This window comes from Mustela nigripes, chromosome 13 (assembly GCF_022355385.1).
Source record: "Mustela nigripes isolate SB6536 chromosome 13, MUSNIG.SB6536, whole genome shotgun sequence".
In the NCBI taxonomy this organism is placed as follows: Eukaryota; Metazoa; Chordata; class Mammalia; order Carnivora; family Mustelidae; genus Mustela; species Mustela nigripes.
In genome coordinates this window covers 115,065,138-115,083,702 of record NC_081569.1, presented here as the reverse complement: position 1 = coordinate 115,083,702, position 18,565 = coordinate 115,065,138, and the positions used below count along the sequence as shown (strand labels likewise).

At 52.2% G+C, this 18,565-nt stretch overlaps 1 protein-coding gene across 1 annotated transcript in view; it reads left to right on the top strand.

The window, feature by feature from the left end:
- RIN3 (Ras and Rab interactor 3) overlaps positions 1-18,565 on the top strand; it is a 115,966-nt gene that overhangs the window by 32,008 nt on the left and 65,393 nt on the right. Inside the window, exons 2-3 of the mRNA XM_059373496.1 lie at positions 2,823-3,030; positions 16,760-16,877. Of these exons, the coding sequence (XP_059229479.1) occupies positions 2,823-3,030; positions 16,760-16,877 (326 nt within the window). The remainder of the gene's footprint in view (positions 1-2,822; positions 3,031-16,759; positions 16,878-18,565) is intronic.

Here is an 18,565-nt window from a genome sequence, read left to right as displayed (position 1 = left end):
AGGACTTCTAATAAAGCAGGCAGGCTTCTTCTGGATGGGTCTTAAGGGGTGGGGAGAACTTTATCCCCAGCAGTGTCCTATAAAAGATTTTAAACATGCAGAAGAGTTGAAAGAATTTTGCAGTGAACATCCATCTACGTACGGGTCTTTGCGCGGGCATTGACTTTCATCTTTCTTGGGTAGATAGATACCCAGAAGTGAGATGGTTGGATCATATGCGAGGTGTATGTTTAGGTTTACCAAAAAAAAAAAAAAAAAAAAAAAAAAAAAAAAAAATTTTTTTTAATTGTCTTTTTCCAAAGTGATTGTCCCCATTTAGAGTCTCTCCAGTAATGCCGGAGAGCTCTGGTTTCCTCCCACCCTTACCGGCGTGTGATGTTGTCTGTCTTTTTAATTTTAGCCATTCTCGTAGTTGCATCATGGTATCTCATTGTGGCTTTAATTTGCATTCCCCTACTGACTAATGATGTCAAGTAATCTTTCGCTGGCTTATTGGACATTCAGATGTCTCTTTGGAGGTATTTTCAAATCTTTGGCCCGTTTTTAACGCGAGCGTGCTTGTTCTCCGTTTGATGTATGCTTTGCAAATATTTTTTCCCCGCCCGTGGTTTGCGTATTCCTTTTCTTCGTGAGGTGTTTTGATGGGCACAAGTTTAATTTGGTATGTTTAATTTATCCATCTTCCCTTTCATGGTTCTTGCTTTCTGGTCCAATCCACTAAACTTATGCCTGCCCATTGGAGACAATGTTGGTAACAGGGAACCTAAAGGAATCACTTTGGGCATTGGAATTACAGGTGGATAGCGCAGCCTGAGCCTCAGGAGTGCCAAGTGGGGAAATGCAGGTTTTGCTGAGGGGATGGAGGGCAGCTCTTTGTGAGGAGTTTATGGGGATGGGGGAAGGCAGGGGCACAGAATGGGAGTGCCTTTAATATTAGGAGACTGGATTGGATCCTTTAGGCAGTGCGAGCCATTGAAGGTTTTAGAGCAGGAAGTCTTTTGTGATCACAAAAGACTCATGGCATGGTCCCCATGATTCTGGAGCCTGGACGGAGTTTATCCTTGGTCATCCTGTCCTCAGGATGAAGCTGGGACTTCCAGGGAGCTGGGGGCAGGGAGCGGCCTTAGAGTCAACTCTGCCAGTCGTTCCAGCATCCTTATGGGGACACCCACCCTGCCCCCTCTGACCTCCCCTTGCCCCAACCCTCTAGCCCCAGCATCTGCCAGCACCCAGGCTTCCTTGAGGTTTCTCTGGGTCAGGTCGCTCAAAGGGCTTTGCTCTTTCCCAAATCTGCATCCTTGTTACAGCTCAGCATGACCTGACACACTCTAGGTCACTCATTCACCTTGTCTGTCACCTGGCTTCTCTCCTAGAGGTGAGGTTTGTTGATTTGGTTTGGTTTGGTTTTTACTCTTGTTCTCTGCTCTGACCCCGTTCCTAGAACAACATCTGGAGCTCACAGGCCCTCGGAAAATATTCATAGTACAAGCGAATGGGAGATAGACCCCCTCCTTCCTCCCAGAGCCTGTTTGTTTGATCATGGCTTTGGTTCTAAGGAGAAGATGAGGACCTTTGTCCCCAAAGCCCAGTCCCCGCGTAGGACCACCCAGTAAGTGGAGGAAGCTTCGGGGCTACCACCTGCCCATTGCATAGATGAGAAAACAGACTCAGAGGGAAAGGACTCAGCACGGCCTCAGCATAGATGGTGGCAGAGGGGAAGTGCGAGCTCTCACTCCCAGCTTCCATGAGAGCCCTAATGTGCCCCTGGGGGAGGCCCCTGGCCAAGTGAGGAGGTTTAAAGATGATCAGGAAGCCTTTTGGTGCCAGAAGATAGTTTTGGGTTTCGAGGGTCAGAGGAAACTAACAGGCCCCAGGGTGCTTCTTTCCAGGGTAATTCTGGCCTCCAGCCTTTTCACTTCTTTCCCAGCGGAGATGCTGTGACCGGACTTCAGGGCCTGGGAAGAGGTTACATCAGCATCAGCTGGGCTGCCCTGGACTTGAACTCCAAATGTGGCTCACTAAGCCCCAGTTCCACAGCCTGTAGCCATCCATGGGGCTGCCTCACCGCCCCTCCCGGCCCCACGGTGCCTGCAGCTGCCTCAGACACTCCTGTTCGTCCTGGGCACACTTTTCAGTGTGGACCCAGAGGGGAAATGCACAAGCGTCCCTGTGCACACAGCATCCATGAGAGGGACAGCTTCTGGGAGGATGTGGGAGTGGGCACGTCAGGAGGGAATTTTGGCCGGGGCCCCGCCCTTGCCTTTGGGAAAAGCTGTTCCCTCCTCAGGACTTCTGGATCTTGCAGCCCTTGAACCCCCTCTCCCCCACCACCCCGTTCCCCTCTTCTGTGCCTTTAGTGGGGCTCATCCTGACCCTCCCCAGAGCGGCCCCTTAGAGCAACCACTAGCCAGGGACGCAGGCAAAAGACAGGCACCAGCCACATCTTCCTACTTGTGTAACTACCCCCTCTGTCTGATGAAGGTTTTCACCCCTGCAGATACCCTGAGAGATATAGTTCCTTGGAGTCCCCTGTGTTTCCCCGAAGCTAGCCGGGGTTGGAATTAGCTGTTCCCGCCGCATGGTGTTCTGTTACATTTATCCCAATCTTCTGCTTCAGCTGGTTTCGTCTGTGTTGATCCAACCCATTTTATTATAAGCACCCCAAGGTGCGGATCATGGTTTGTCTCTTTTTTTAATTCCCCAGAGGACTGGTGGCTTCATAGATGCCTAATGAATGGGCACAGTGGAATTGACTGTCGGTCTGTTACACTCCGCTGTGTGGGCTGGCTGCAGCAGGGCTGATCGTTTGATTCTGTTCTCAGTCCTGTTCCAGATGTTGGCAAAGGAGAGGGAGAGGAAGAGGAGGAGGAGGATGGCATGGGGCCTCGGCCCCCGGTCACTCCGAAGAACTGCCTTCCCCGGCGGGGTATCAGTGTCCTGGAGAAGCTCATCAAGACCTGTCCTGTGTGGCTGCAGCTGGGTCTGGGCCAGGCAGAGGCCGCCGGGATCCTGCTCCAGGAGGCGGCTGGGGTGAGTTGAGGTCTCTTCACCTCGTGGCCGGTGGTGGGCAAGCACAGCTGCCTGTTTCTGCTTTCCTTTCTTGGGTTGGTCAGCTTTTCGACTGGGGTGTTTGTTTCCAGAACTGAGGAGCGAGAGACTGGTGGGACATTTGGTTCCTGCTTTGGAGAGCAGGTGTCCCCCCCCTCTGGAGAACAGGGGGCTGTGTGGCTGGCGGGGGCTGTCTGGGCACCAGGACCCCTGAGAAGCAGGACTGGCACTTGGAGAAGTCAGCCAGGCATCCGGGATGAGAGCTGGAGGCACCTGAGAGATCCTGTTTCACCCCCTTAGTTGATATAAGAGAACAGGGGCTATGTGACGCAGGCAAAAGCTTTTCTGGAGCCAGGCTCTGTGAGCTGAGCCAAGGGGCTAAGATTTTTCTGAGGCTCACTTTTCTCCCTTTGAAACAGGGCCATTCGTGAAGGTACTCTGGTCCTGTGAGCATCACAGGGGAAGATAGGGAGGTAGATAGTGAAACATGAGTCAGAACCCGTCAGGTGCCACCCACCCCACGCGCTTTCTCTTATGCACCACTTCCTTTTTAAAAAACATTTGATTTGTTTAATTGTAAAAGTGATAAACATGTGTAGTCACTGTAAAAAAAAAAAAAAAAAAATCAAGCCGGACAGAAGTAAAGAGGCTTCTCGAAGTTTTTGCCACCTGTTCTCTGTCCCCTCACTGACTTCCCAAAAGTCTGTTTTCAGTTTTGTTTGTTATGGAAGTGAAATTCGCATCACAGAAGAGGAGCTGTTTTCAAGCACGCTATGTGTGTAGTCTGTTCACAGTGCTGTGTCAGCAGCATCTCTGTCTGCTTCCAACACATTTCATTGACCCGACATAAAGCCCTGGGCCTCCTCCCCACGCCCCGGCAGCTGTCCACTGCAGAAACCATGTTTGCTCGAAGCTCATGGTCTGTCTTCACGGGCGTTATCCGCAGGGTCCCCCAGTGACCTCAGCCAGGGTCCATCGGGCACTCTGTCCTGGGCACTCAGCGAAGGTGTGCACGTGAATCAGCACCGTGTGTGCTCACGGCAGCCCTCTGACTTGGGCATGACAATCAGACCCATTTTACAGAAAAGGTAGCTGAGATGCCAAGAAGCTGTGTGACCTCCCTCAGCGAGCCAGTGCCTGAGCTGGAACTTGAACCCAGAACCCAGGCAGTCTGGCTGCTCCTGGGCTATGTTGTACCTGCGTGGAATCCCTACCTTTCAGCCGCTGGACGCTTCTGCTGGGCTCCCCTTCAGTGCGGTAGGTTGTGTTGCAAGAGTCCAGGCTCCCCTGTGGGGCTCAGTGGCTTAGTGGATTCATTCACCTTGGACTAGATAAAAATCTGTTGAGTAGCAGTTGTACCTAAAGATTGGAATTCCTGGGGCGCCTGGGTGGCTCAGTGGGTTAAGCTCTGCCTTTAGCTTGGGTCATGATCTCAGGGTCCTGGGATTGAGTCCCACATGGGGCTCTCTGCTCAGCAGGGAGCCTGCTTCCTCCTCTCTCTCTGCCTGCCTCTCTGCCTACTTGTGATCTCTGTCAAATAAATAAATAAAATCTTAAAGAAAAAAAAAAAGATTGGAATTCCTGCAACTTATGTGGCTTCCAACAAAGTTCCAACCTCTCCTTGCCACAGAGGTCCCTCCCACAGGGAGTGGGGACCATGGAGGCTCGATAGCCCAGCAGAATCCTGCTAAGACCAAGGCAGGGGGGTGTCTCTTCTGGGTATGGTGGCAGGTGCCCCCTGCCCCCAGGCCAGGCCAGCCCCACTGCGGCACCAGGGACAGCCTGGGAGTCCGTGGATCCCTCTAGAAGGATGAGTAGGGAGGGGGCTCCAGGGGCAGGCAAGCTGATGGTCATCCTCAAGTAAACAAGATCCCTTGTTTCATCCCGCCCCACCAAAAGGTTTTCTATTTTGAACTCACTGAGGGCTTCAGAGCAAATGAAGAAACTGTATGGAAAATAAAATCAGCGACTCATGCCAGCGAGTGTCCCAGTCAATGTTCCCAGCGTGTCTAGTCCACCAGCGAATCACCCACTTCCCTGTGAGGTTCGGAGGGGGTTAGCTTCCCACCCTTCCTGGGACGATGAGACTCAATGTAGACCCAAGTGCAAGGTTTTGATGCCAAGGGATGGCCATTTTCTGGGCATGGATGGACATGCAGATGGACAAGACAGCGAGGACCCATCGTGGGAAAGGCAAGCGTCTCTTTAGGGCAGGGTGGGTCGGCCCTAAGTCCAGACTGCTTTGCCTCAAGGGTCAGCCCTATCTTCAAAAAGTGAAGAAAAGCCCAAATCATTTTCAAAAAGTTGAAGATAAGCCCAAATCAAAATAACAAGAGTGGTTCAACGTGAAGATTCCTTCTCAGTGCTGGGCCAGGTACTGACGTTAATGGCAAGTCCTGTGTGATGTCCTCTCCTCGCATCTTTGTGATAATCCTGGGAGGCCTCTGAACCTGTTATTATCCCCAATTTACAGATAAGGAAACTGAGGCTAAGAGGAGCGCCCTAGTTTGGGCTTCCCTAGAAGCAAACCCCAAGACAAGGATTTGAGTTCAAGTAGTTTATTTGGGAGGTGACCCCAGGAGGCTGGCAGGGGAAATAAGACAGGGAAGGGAGGCAGCTAATGAAAGGTGTGTGGTCGTGCACGTTACCACGGGCCGCAAGGGGAGCTGGATCCTGCCGGAGCATTCTGGGAACCAGTGTGGAACACACATCTTAAAGCCATCCCACCTAAGGACTAGAAAGCTGTTACTGTCCAACGACTTCTGAGAGCCCCACACCACTGTGGGGTGTGAGGATTTGTTGTGTTCCAGTACGTCCTCTCTGCCCTGAGGATGAGAAGATCTGACCATGGCCAGAAAGAGATGCCAAGCTCTGGGGCGATGTGGGCGGACTTCCTGGAGGAGGCAGACTCTGAGCCAGGTCATGCAGGGTGGATGGGACGGACTGAGAGAGCAAATAGAAAGCTGCTCCAAGGCTGGGTCCTAACGTGACACCCGCATCCAGAGAGAGGCCTGCATCCGATCCCGGGACGGAGAGAGCGCCCACGGTTAAGATGGAAGGAAGCTGCCCTAAAGGGGGTCAGCCAGGCCCACTCCCTGCTCCCACTCACTGCCCTGCCGAGGCCTCAGGGACAGGGCCAGCCCTGAGCCATAAGAATTGGACCAGATGCACCTTCTCTTCCTTTCCCTGGCCCCTCCCTCTCTGCCCTTACCCGCCCCCACCCCCCTTCTCATCTCTGTTTTCAAGCAGAGGCAAAGCCCAAAGTTCATGCTCTGGTAAGAACATTGGCCAACTCTTACCCAGAGTTGGTCTTTGCACAGTCAGATCTATCCCCACCGTGATTTCCGTCAGGTGCTCCATGCTGTCAGTGTCCTCCTCTCCTCGAGGAGACAGCAGAGGCTCTGACAGGTTCACTCACTTGCCTGAGGCCACGTGACAAGTGAGAGCAGAGTCTGCGAGGTGTGACCTTCTGACCTTCAGCGAGGGCCCTTGGCCAGGTAACTTCCTCCCACAGGAGGGTGGGAAACTGAGCCCGCAATGCTCTCCTCATTTTCAGAGCGGCAGACCACTCAGTCAGTTAAGTGTCTGCCTTCGGCTCAGGTCATGATCCCAGGGTCCAGGGATCGAGTCCCACCTCGGGCTCCCGGCTCAGCAGAGAGCCTGCTTCTCCCTCTGTACCTTCCTTTACACAGGTGCTTTATCCTTTTCTCTCTCTCTCTCCCCCCCAAGTAAATAAATAAAATCTTTTTTTTTTTTAGTACTTTAAAAAAATGAAAACAAAAAAACAAAAAAACCTACAGACACTACAGGTGGCCCCTAGGCTTTATGAGCTCCAAGGGTCTTCAGAGATCACCTGGATACCTGCCCCTCCAGAGGTGAACGGTCTGGAGACCAGGCTTCTGGCTCCACCAGGAGCTCCATGAGCTTGACCATGTCCCACCCCTCCAGCCCTCCAGCCCTCCCCACCTACCTTCCCAGCAGTCTGAGTCTCTGATACGTATTGGGAACATACTGGCCCATTTTTTATTTGTGTGTATCCAGCAACAAGGCAGTCGAAAAGCCATTTCTATTCTTTCTATACCCAAATGATTTTTGTTGTGTGTTTTTTTTTTTTAAGTTTAATGTTAGAAATTTTGGATTTACAGAAAAGTTCCAAAGACAGTACAGGGAGTTCCCAGAGACTCCTCCCCCAGTTTAACAGCTGCTGTTAACATCAGACAGGAATAGAATACGCTTGTCACAATTAATGAAGTAATATTGATACATTCACATGCGCTAAAGCCCCCAGCTTTTACCTAATGTCCTTTACCCATGGCAGCCTCTCAAGCAGGTCTCCGCCTTACATTGGGTCCTCATGTCTCAGGCTCTTCTAGGCTGTGACAGTTTCTGAGACTTTCTTTGTGTTTTGATGGCCTTGACAGGTTTGAGGAATACAGGTATTTCAAAGGCATTTGGTAGGGAATCCCTCCGTCGGCATTCATCTGATGCTTAGACTAGGGTTATGAGTTTGCGGGCAGAAGACCCAGTAGATTGTCTTTCTCTTCACATCATGTCAGCAGAACCTACTATCAACGTGACTTAGCACTCACTGTTGGCATTGACCTGGATCACCTGGCCGAGGTGCTTGTCAAGCTCTCGCCTCTGTAAAGTGATCCTTGCTCTCCCACCCCTTATGCTGCCCTCTTTGGAAGGAAGTCACTATGTGTGGCCCGTCCTCAGGGACTGGGGAGTCCTTGACTATCTACATTAATTATTTGGAGTTCTTCTGCACAAGAGATGTGTCTCTTCTCCATTTATTTATTTATTCCATCATTTACCTGTAGCAATATGGACTCATGGGTATTGTCTCTCTGCTTTGGGTTATAATCCAATACTACTTTAATGATTTTTTAAAAAGATTTTATTTATTTATTTGACAGACAGAGATCACAAGTAGGCAGAGAGGCAGGCAGGGAGAGGGGGTAAGCAGGCTCCCTGCTGAGCAGAGAACCTGATTCAGACCTTGATCCCAAGACCCTGAGATCATGACCCGAACTGAAGGCAGAGGCTTAACCCACTGAGCCACCCTGGCACCCCAATGATTCTTTTGCTCAGATTGTTCCAGCTTTGGCCTGAGCTCCATCAGTTGGTTCCCGTGTCCCTTTGACCTACGGTCATCATCGCGCATGTGCATGTGTGTGTTTGCTGTGTGGAGCACTTCCTTCCTTTCTGACCCTGCACGCTCCAGGATTGTTTTGTGTATTTCTTGCCCACATCCTGGAATCAGCCATTTCTCCATGGGGCCCCCGTTTCTTTTATTAGAGAATAATATTAGAAAGCAAGATCTGGGTGTTTTGTGTGTTTATTGAAACTGGAGTGCCATTGCTTGGAGGACAAAAGATAGTTTTTAATGAAAAAAATCTCTTGTGAGATTGCTTTTTGTAGTGGGGGGTTAGCTCAAGAGTTAGAATAGCCTGTATGGTGATACAGACCAGCCGTGTAGGTGGTTCAAGGCACCTTCCCCAGGTGTGAGCCCAAGGAATGCCAAATCCATTCAAGATTAGTTTGGCAAAAGCATCAGTGCAGCCTCTCTCTTGCCCCTTCCAGATGCTGGGGCCAGGAAAGGAGCATGGTCAGCAGTTCCCGCAGGTCTCCTGTGCCGTAAGCCCCCCTCTCTCATCTTTCCAACAGCCCTGCAGAACTGGGGGCAGGCTCCCTATTTTATAAGTGAGGAAAGTCAACTCTGGTAAGGAGCCTGCGTAAGGAGCCTGGTAAGGAGCCCACGTAATCAGCTGCTAAGTGCCGAAGTGTGATTTGAACCCATCAACTGACTGCCTTCAAAGGCTTGAAAAATGTCTCGGCCTCATTCCCAGATTTTTTTTTTTTGGTTTGGACTAGAGCTCAGGCAACAGCATGTTTTAAAAACTCCGGAGGTAGTTGAAAATCTCCCCTCCTTGCCGAGCTACCACTTCATTAGAAGTGATGTGAAGGGTGGGCCACATGTGTCCAGAGTGGGCCCTGGTCCCTGACCCACTGGACCCCCGGCCTCCAGAGGCCGAGCAGCCCCTGAGCTTCTGGCCTCTTGGAAGAACCGGCCACTTCTAAACCTGCTCTGATGGCCATGATTGGAAAGTTCCCCCCCCCAAAGCAGCTGGAAAATTGTCCTAAAATAACCAAAGTGGAAAAGCAGACCGCTCTGGATTGTCTGGGCAAAAATGGATAAAAGTTAAAATCATTATGGTGTATTGGACTTTGGGTTTTTGTATATTTACTCAAAGAGGAGGAGGGGCCTGCAGAAGCTGTGTAATTCTCCCCCCAAGCATACTGTGTCCCAGCTGTTACGGCAATCAGTTGGTCTTTCCCAAAACACGTCCTGGCTAAGGGTGGACGGGGCGAGGCTCCTGCAGCCGGCTGTTGCAGCCTCGTGGACTGCAGTCACTTCCCCGGCAAACTCAGTGCCAGCCTCTCGGGATCTGGGAAAGAACCCCCGGTGCCGATCTGGGAGAGTATCTTCTAGAAGAAAGGAGGCCTGGGACCCTGTAGCCTCCTGCCCTCACTAGACTGGAAAAGCCAGCTCAAGAGAGGGGAAATGACTTGCCAAAGGACATGGCAAATGAGAGGCAGAGCCAGGAGGGACCCCAAGTGTCCTGCCTTTCAGCCCGGTGCTCTGACCTCCTCCCCACAGTTGTTTGGTGGGTAGGGACAGGAGAATCCCTAAAGAAAACTGGACCTCTAGAGTGGGCATGCCCCAGTCAGTCTGTGCAACTGGGGAAGAGGATTCTTTTGCTTTCTGAGAGTTCCTAATGCAGGGCACTGAGGAAGCGGACAAAAGATTGGGGAAAGAGGGAGCAGAAGGAGTGGGTTGACTTAGATGTCAGCTCAGCGTGGCACCAGACTGCATTGTTCCCACAGAGGCGAGAGGCTGAGTGGGGACACAGGGGCACATCAAGGTTTGTTGGTGGCGTGGTTAATTGGGGGAGACTTTTGGGAGCAGTGGGGGAGGAAGGGAAATGACTGAACTGTTCCACTCATTATCATCCTGGATAGTCCACAGGCAAGTGTCCTGCAGGGGGACAGAAAAGGCCCTCACGGCTACACTTGTCATCTGGTCCCTCACTCCCCACCTTGAGCTCAACAATTTACTCTGTGCAGAGGCCTGAAGTCTAGGGCTGCTGATGAGGGTATCTGTCCTTGTCCTTTGTGCCCGGTGTCTCACCAGGCTTCCTTTCTGACTCATGGAGCGGTCCATGAACCCCTGAGGGTAGGAATGCTACCTTCCTGCAGGAGGGGGTTCTGTGCCATTTGTTCTCAGGACGGGAGGCAGGTGGAGGGGCACTGGGGAAGGGAGGCACCGCTGACCTAGGGCCTCCATCAGCTGGAGGGTGGGGTCCAGGGTTAGTTTAGCAGTCAAGTGATGTCCTTAGAACCCAGGGTCTTTTCACCTTTCTGTTCCCCATCTGCAAGGTGTTGGCTTTAGTCCTCCAGTTGTCGCTTCATGGTGACAAACTGGCAGCAGGAGCTCCAGCCATCTCACCCATTCAAAGGCAGGAGGTCACAGGCAAAAGGCTTTCTTTTCCAAGCCTCGGTCTTTTTTTCACAGAACAAATTTATTTTTAGATGACTTTTTGGTCACCCCTAACTGCAAGGAGGGGGCTGGAAAGGGGGTGAATGGCAAAAAGGAGCAGAATAGCCATGATTGGCTTTTGACCAACTCCTCCTGAGGCAGGATATGTTGCACCCAGACCCAGATCAGAACTGGGGTCAGTTGTCAAGAAAGGGAAAAGACTCATTGTCGGAGAGCTAACGGATAGCGACTGTCCCTGGCAGAAACTGTTAATGATTTCATTTTCCATATGAAGAAGCAGCTCCAGAGAGACCACACAGCTCAGAGTAGCCAAGCTAAGGACTAAACTCAGAGCATCTGGCTCCAGAGCCTGTGGGCTGAAGTCGTACATGGAAGGGCCCCAAGGCCCACGGCCCTGAGTATTCCCCTTTCCCTCTCTTTTTGCTGTTCCTCCCCCCATACTTTTTTCATCTGTGCAATGGGTAGAACACTCCCAAGCCCAGAGTACTACAAAGTATCTGTCTAAAACCTGTAGCCTGATGCCTGGCTCAGAACTCGTGCTCAGCTGACATTCAGTGAGTTGGTTGGGTTGGAGGAGGTGATCTGTAGTGGTCACACCACGGCCTGAAGGTCACTGGCCTTGCATTCTTGTCCTCGTTCGGCCACTAACAACTGATGTGGCCTCAGGAGGCCTGTTTCATCTCTGGGTCTTGGTTCCTCTGGCTGGAGAGTGGGGAACTGCCTCCCTCCCCCAGTGCCCCTGGCTTTCAAACTGCCCCCCCATTCCCTGAGCTCTGGGGATCCCTCCATAGCACCTTCTAGAAGGAAGAGAGGAGTGCGTACCTAAACGATGGGGCCCATGTCCATATACCCGATGGCTCTATCATTAGCTACTGTCACGTAACAAATCACTGACAACTTCAGTGGCTTAAAACAGTCGCCATTTGAGTTGCTTACGATTCTGTGGGTTTGCAGTTTGGGCTGGGTTCTGTGGAGCTGCTCTGTTGCTGGTCTCACCTGGGGTCAGCCATGCAGCTGCAGTCAGCCGGAGGCTCCGCTGGGGCTGGCTGGCCTGAGTTGGGCCCACTCGCTTGGCGGGCCGTTGGCGCCAGCAGCTGGCTGGCCACGTGACTCTGGCAGATTCACTCTGGGGGTCCTCACGTGACATCTGTGGTCCCAGAGGGTGAGCATGGAAGCTGACAGCCTAGCCTCAGAACCCCTCTTACAGCCTAGCCTCAGAACCCCACCGTGCCCTGTCTGCCACATTCATTTCGGTCAAAGCAAGTCCCAAGGCTACTCCTTCCAGATGTGGGGAATTTTGATGTGAGAAACTACAAGGAATTTGTGGCCATTTTTAATCTACCACATAGGAGAACATTCTGTGAGTCCCTTACTCCTATCTCTCCCTTTGGAAAAAGATACATAGTAATCATCTGGCTAATAATTATCAAAGGAGATGATGCCTCTAAAAATCTTAGCATGTGGGTTAGTGCTCGGTAAATGGGAGCAGTCTACTCTAATAATAAAAATTGTAAGTGCTTTTTATTAAGTGCACACTTGGTGTCAGGCATGTGATGTACCCAATCAACAGTTCTCAGAGCAACCCTGAAAGGTGGATATTATCATTCTCGTGCTCAGATGAAGAGATTGAGACCGAGAGAGCTAAAGGTGGCTTGTCTGTGGATCCATAGCTTGCATGTAGCAGAGCTGGGATTTTGGGTCCCCCAGCGTCTCTCGAAAGCTAGCCACAGCGGTTGGAAAGAGAAGCAAAGGGGGCTTGAAGAATTTGCACCTGGAACCCCCCAGGGTGTTGGAGCAAGAGCCCTGGGTGGCCGGTGCGGTCCTTCAGCCTGCTGTGTACTCACCTGCGGCCACCATCACCGATGAACCCCCTCTAACGGGATAAGCCAAGGCCAGCCCAAGGTGGAGCCCAGCAATTCCCCAGGACCTAGAAAGCCAGGGATCACTATGCATTTGTTCCTCACTTTGCTGCACAGCGACACTGTGTCTGGGGTGCTGTTTGTGGCTCTTTCCCAAAAGGGACCCGTGACTAGCTGAGCAGCTAATCCTCCCCAAAGGGTAGCACAGAACAGACTCTCTTGTTCCGAAGGACCGTGGTCCAGGCAGACCTTCTCAGTTTCCCCCTCCCTCATGGCCATCTAGGCAGGAACGGGCAGAAGTCTCCTCCGGCCTCCCTCCCCATCCTTCCCCCACCCACTCACAGCCTCTGCCACCCCCACCCCACACCCCAGCTTCCCCCAGGGCCTTATCTTGGCTTTTCAGATAAGAGCCCCGGGACTTGGCCATGGTAGAAGGAAGTGCTGTGTGAGGCTTTGTGGCCGTGCAGAAAGGGTAGGTGTTGGGCATTAAGACCTGGGGACTGGTCAGAACCCAGCCTGGGGGACTTCCCATCCCTGTCCATGCCCCTACCCCGCAATGAGTCCATGACACAGGAGAGCAATAAAGAAGCAAGGTACTCCCAGTGATACCTGGGTCTCTGTCCTGCTTCTGCGCTTCCCATCGGCATGGCACTGGGTCTGTGTGGCCTCTCTGTGCCCTGAGTCTTCCCTTGTCAAAGACAGATGGTCAGTATCTACCTCACCGTGAGGAGTGAATGAGGCCAAATGTAAGGAAGGAGCGTGGCCAAAGCGCAGGTGAGTGGGAGCCACTGTTCCAGTCTCCTGCTCCTCACCATCTGCTGAACCACTCTCCCAACACTCTCCCCAGTTCACCACAGAGCCTGAGACTGGGAGACTGAAGACCAAAACCCAGCCGTGGGGGGAGGGGGGCAAACGGAGAATTAAGCCCTAGGGAGCATCTGTGGAGGTCCGATTATCCCACTGGGGGCTTTCCTGTGTAACCTCCATGACTTCCAACCTGGAGGGGCAGGGCTTTGGTTCTATTCTGTTGCCTGCTGGGTGCTCTGGTGTCGTTCTCCCCTTTGACAGATGAGCACACTGAGGCTCGGGGACCACAGAATTACCCAGAGCCACCGCGCTCATAACTGGCTGCTCAGGGCCCTCTGGGAGCCCAAGAAAAATACAGATTGTGACAGATTGACCCTCCTTCCAGCCAGAGAAGTAACTGTCCAAGGGTTCCTATCTTCTTTCTTCCTCTCAGGGGCATTCGAGGGTGAAGCACAGGGCCAGTGTGTCAGCAGTGAAGAAATCTAGAAATGAGTATGTGCTGGGTAAGAAAGAGCTAATTAGTTCACAGGGCAGGGTCAAGGAGGTCCCCCGTGGAGACCAGCAACCATGCTTGGTCATCGCAGTCAACCGAGAGAGGGATCAGTGTGGGTCAAAATAGTCAAGGAAGAAGGCCAGGCCAGTAGAGTAAGAAAGAAATCTGTGTTGGACTGTGGCCCTGGCCCTTTGAGGATCTCTCTCTCTCTTTTTCCTCACTCTCTGTCAAGGAGTCCATCCTTCTCATAGGCATGAGAAGGATGCTTTCTCATCTTCTGTTCTCCTCTGTTTTATTAAAAAATAAAAATACTTAGTGGCATTTGCACTCACGGGTCGTGACCCACAGTTTGAAAAACCCAGGCCCTCCTTCCTGACACTCAAGGTCAGAGAGAGGCAGCTCTGCCCGTGCGTGGCCTCTGAATGAGGGACCCACCTGGGCAGGTGTCCCCAGACATGGGCACTAAATTGTAAAGCGTGTGCTTTCCCTGCACAGAGAGAAACCCTCCCCAGTTCGGTTTCAGTTTGGGGCACCAGCCTCATCACCCACCCGGGCTCAGCACCAAGGGTCCAGGTTTGCACTGCCGGCCTTCCTGGGGGTGCCGCTAGCTCCAGCTCAGGCCTCCCTTCCCTGTTCCCAGAGTTCCGGGTGGGAGGCCCTGGGGAAGCCCAGAGTTCACTCCTTCCGTATGCCCTATGCACACACACTCACTCACTCGTTGTGCTATGACAACAATTCTCGGACTCCAGCAGGGTGTCCCCCAATTCATCCCCATTTTGACACTACCCGGAGGCAGTGCAGGCCCCAGAAGTTAAAGGTCAGGGTCCTCAATAAGGCTGCCCTGACTTCAGGGGACAGACGGAAGGGGGGGTCTCCAGGCTCCCCACACTCACACTTCTAACCCAGCTGCAAATACAACCCCCCTTCAGGGTTGACAGTTTATAAGAATAACTCTGGGAACTTCCTGAAAGCACTATTTCTGCTGACCCTTTTATTCTAAAGGGCCCAACTCAAGAGCAGCCAGTGTCAGGGACAAAGAAGGGTGAGGTCTGCGGTGGGCAGGGACACACACAGTCCCCCAGACCCTCCCCTGGGGGAATCCGGGCATATCTGCGTGTTCAACAACCAGGAAGCTCCTATGGCCTCCGCTGGATTTTATCTCCTAGACCCCACGGACTAACTTGGTGGCCCTCTCAGTTCCAGCTCCTCTCTGCACCAGAGGAGGTTTGAGATAGGGATGGCTTTTCTGTGGCCACCCCCTCCTTTGACACCAGGGGCCCACTGTGAGTCACCTGTTAGTGTGAACTCAGGTCTGATAAAAAGCAGTTCATTATGAATAATAAAAGACACTTATGGCTCAGGAAATTCCAAGGGTTTTTGAAGCTCTGTGCCAGGAACCAGGGACAAAGACCAGATCTACTTTTATTAAATGGCACTCACCCACCCCACCCCCCACCCCCAGTGGAGACTTGCCCTGACGTTTCTTCATACACTGCAGGTTCCCACCCGCCTTGAGGGGCAAAAGACAGCTTGACCTTGGACCTCAGAAGGAGAGGCCAGGTGACTGCTTTTCTTTGAAGGGCAGCCTGTTCCTGGGGTCAGATCAGGTTCAGGGCAAAGCATCAGTTCAGGGATGCCTTTGTTCCAGGTAGGGCGAGGCTGCGCCGGGGCATCAGGTGGCCTCCCTTTGTGCAGGGGCGACTAGAGGCCAGCTGACCTCCAGCTGGGCCCCTAGGGAGGACCACCTTCCAGGCTGGGGCACATTTGCAGGCAGCAACCCACCTGCATTTCTAACCCCAGAAGCCTCCCTCCCATCACTGCCCCCCGCCATCCACTCCAGGTTCTTATGCTCTCTCCATCCTGCCCTGCTCCAGGAGAGGTGCTATAAACTTTCAGCCACAGTCCAGTGACTCGTGGGCTCATGGTGTCACTGCTCCCAAAGGAACACAGTCTCTCTGGGGTCAGGTCCAGGGGTACAAGGGTGGTAGAGTGCCTAGGATCCGAGGGGAAGGACCTGAGCTCAAATCCCAGCTTTAGTACTTATGATCCTAGTAGTCTTGGGTATGGCTTGCCTCTCTTTACCTCAGTTTCCCCATCTATAAAATGGGGATAATAATGCCACCCCCCCCCATAGCTTTAATAAAAGAACTAAGTGAGATCATGGAATCTAATCACCTGGGATTAAGGCTCGAGGCAGACTAGGTAGGCAGTGTGTGTCAGCTGCTGCTAATCAATAATATTATGTTATATTAACAATTACAATAACATAGCAACAGGATAATAACAGTCACCAATAACAAGGGCAGAAAATCTGGAGCATCACAAAGCGGGTGGAGGACAGTGTGCCTTAGTGGGAAAAGGGAAGAAGCACCATCTTAGAGGTTCTCCAGAGCCTCTCACAGCTGGGGCCATGTCCGTGTGGATGACCCCTGTGGCTCCCCAGCCTTCATCCCTCAGCACCTTTGGCCAGACTCCCAGTTTCCCGGGCTCCAGCCTAGGCACTGGGGGCCTGGGTGGGAGAGGCTTAGGGCCCAGGGTGGGGATGGCAATGAGGAGAGCATTCATACTGGGCTGTGAGTTCAAAATCAACATGACTCCCTGTGCCCTCGAGCTTTTCTGAGTGTGGGTGCAGGACCGCTGCCCTTATCAGAATCCCCCGATTCTGGGCCCCAGTGCTGGGGCACGGGAACCCACATGTGTAACACTCCCGCTGAACTCTGCACCTACAACACAGAGTTCTTTGGGAAGCATTGATTTAGTTGGATCCCCTCTGTGGGCGTCCGAGAAATGGACTCGAGAGCCAGGGGACCCGGGCCAGATGACACTTGGCTCTGAGGGCAGAATCCCCAGTTCTCTAAGGGGTGCTTGACTCCCCCACCCTGCCTCCTTGTTTCTGGAACATTCTGGATGACTTCTATCCCACTGTTGTCCTCCTGACCATCTCCCAAATCTTTGCTTCATGGAGCTCCCCCCCTTCTTCCATTGCAGACGTTCCTAGTCCGTCGGGACAACAGCTTGAAGCACTTGGTGCTCTGTGTCCACTTCCCTTCCCTGAACGAGGGCTCATCCGAGGTGCTCGAATACACCGTTAAAGAAGAAAAATCGAGTAAGTACCTGCCTTCCTGTGCTGGCCCCGACCACCCAGCAAGACAGCAGAAGATGCTATCCACATAACCACAGACCCCCACCACCCACACCCCCAGCAGGCCAGAGGGCTTTAAAATTAGAAGAGGGGGGAAGCTTTCAGGCCCCGGAAGTTATTTGGCCCGGTTTGTTGTGGACTCACTTTATGGCTCAAGTCAGCACGCGGTTCTGCGCACGCGTGTCACGGCATGGTGGCTTTGCTTCCTCGTGTACTTTCTTCATCTCAGCTTAGGCTGGAGAAAAGGAAGAAAAGGAGAGGAACTGTCTGGGCCCCTGGTCCTAGAGACAGCTCAGCACACACACAAACCAGGATTTCAGACGAGTCACTCAGCCTCCCTACGCCTGTTTTCTCATCCATCAAATGCACATGATAGTCACTGTCTTGCCTGAGTCCCAGGCCTTTGTGAGGGTCCAATGGGCACATACTTTGGAAGCCAGAAATCCCGTGTGTGCACAGAGCTGCCATGAGCAGGCCTGGGCCCCAGTGGGAAAATTTTGGGGGGGCCTTTGATCAGGGGCAGGTTTGTATGGATACACAGTGAAAGGGTCCAGGCCTCTTATGGGTGTTTTAAGTATTAAGCTCCAAAAGCCTAGAAGTTAGAAGAATCTCTAGAACATTCCAGGCACCAGCTTAGGTCCTCTTATAAATCCGTGTGGCTGTGGGAACTTTTTTACCTTTAGTTAGAAGCAGAGTGAAAAGAGTTAAAGACAATAAAATACATATTAAGTATCTCATAAATATTATATATCCATATAACATACATATGATAAATACTTTAGAGACATTTGTTAAATATTTTGGACTAGTTGTTTCTCATGAAGCACTTGGCCCAGCCCTGGGAGGATACACAGTTGAGAAAGCCCCCGCCTCAAGGATCTCCCAGCCTAGCAGGGTTGGGGAACGTGATGGGGTGGAAGAGACATGGATGTCAGTACTTGCTGTGCGGTGTGACAAGTGTGACTACAGAAGGACCCCTGGCTCAGGGACATGGGATGCCAGCCACCGTGGGAAGGATTCCAGGAGGGCCTCAAAGAGGAGAGAATGCAGGCTGGGTCCCGCAGGGTGACCAGCGGGTGTTTATTCAGTGAAAAGCAAATCTTCCAGCTCCAGAGGTGAATGAGAAAGTGAAAGCAGAAACAGGTTGATTTTCTTGCTATAAGGGCCCTTTCCATAGAGACCCGGATTCACTGTGTGTTCAGCACAGGGTTATTGAGTGTCTCCCCTATGTCAGGAGCTGCTCTACCGTTGGGGACACAGCAGGGGGTGAAACACAGCCCTTGCCCTTCTGAGCCCACATTCAGGTGGAAGGAGGAGACAGTAAACAAGTAACCATACAGGGTGACCTTGAGCTGAAGAGTCACGCTGTGCAGACCATGGAAGCGGGAAGATTAGCTAGTTGCCACAATAACAAAAAGTGTCATGACTTAAGTCCAGAAGAGCCTAGTGTCCTGCTCCTGGGCAAGATTCCTCATCAGTAGGGAGGACTTTTTCAGGATCCCCTGAGGAAGGCTCTGTGGCTAGAGCAGGTGGACTCCCCTAGTTCGTAGGGTGGACTCCAGCCAATAGGAAGCAGGAAGCTTGTGGGCGGGTCTTACCGAGATCTTATCCAGGAAGTACATGTGTCACCTAGGCTTGTATTCCACTGGCTA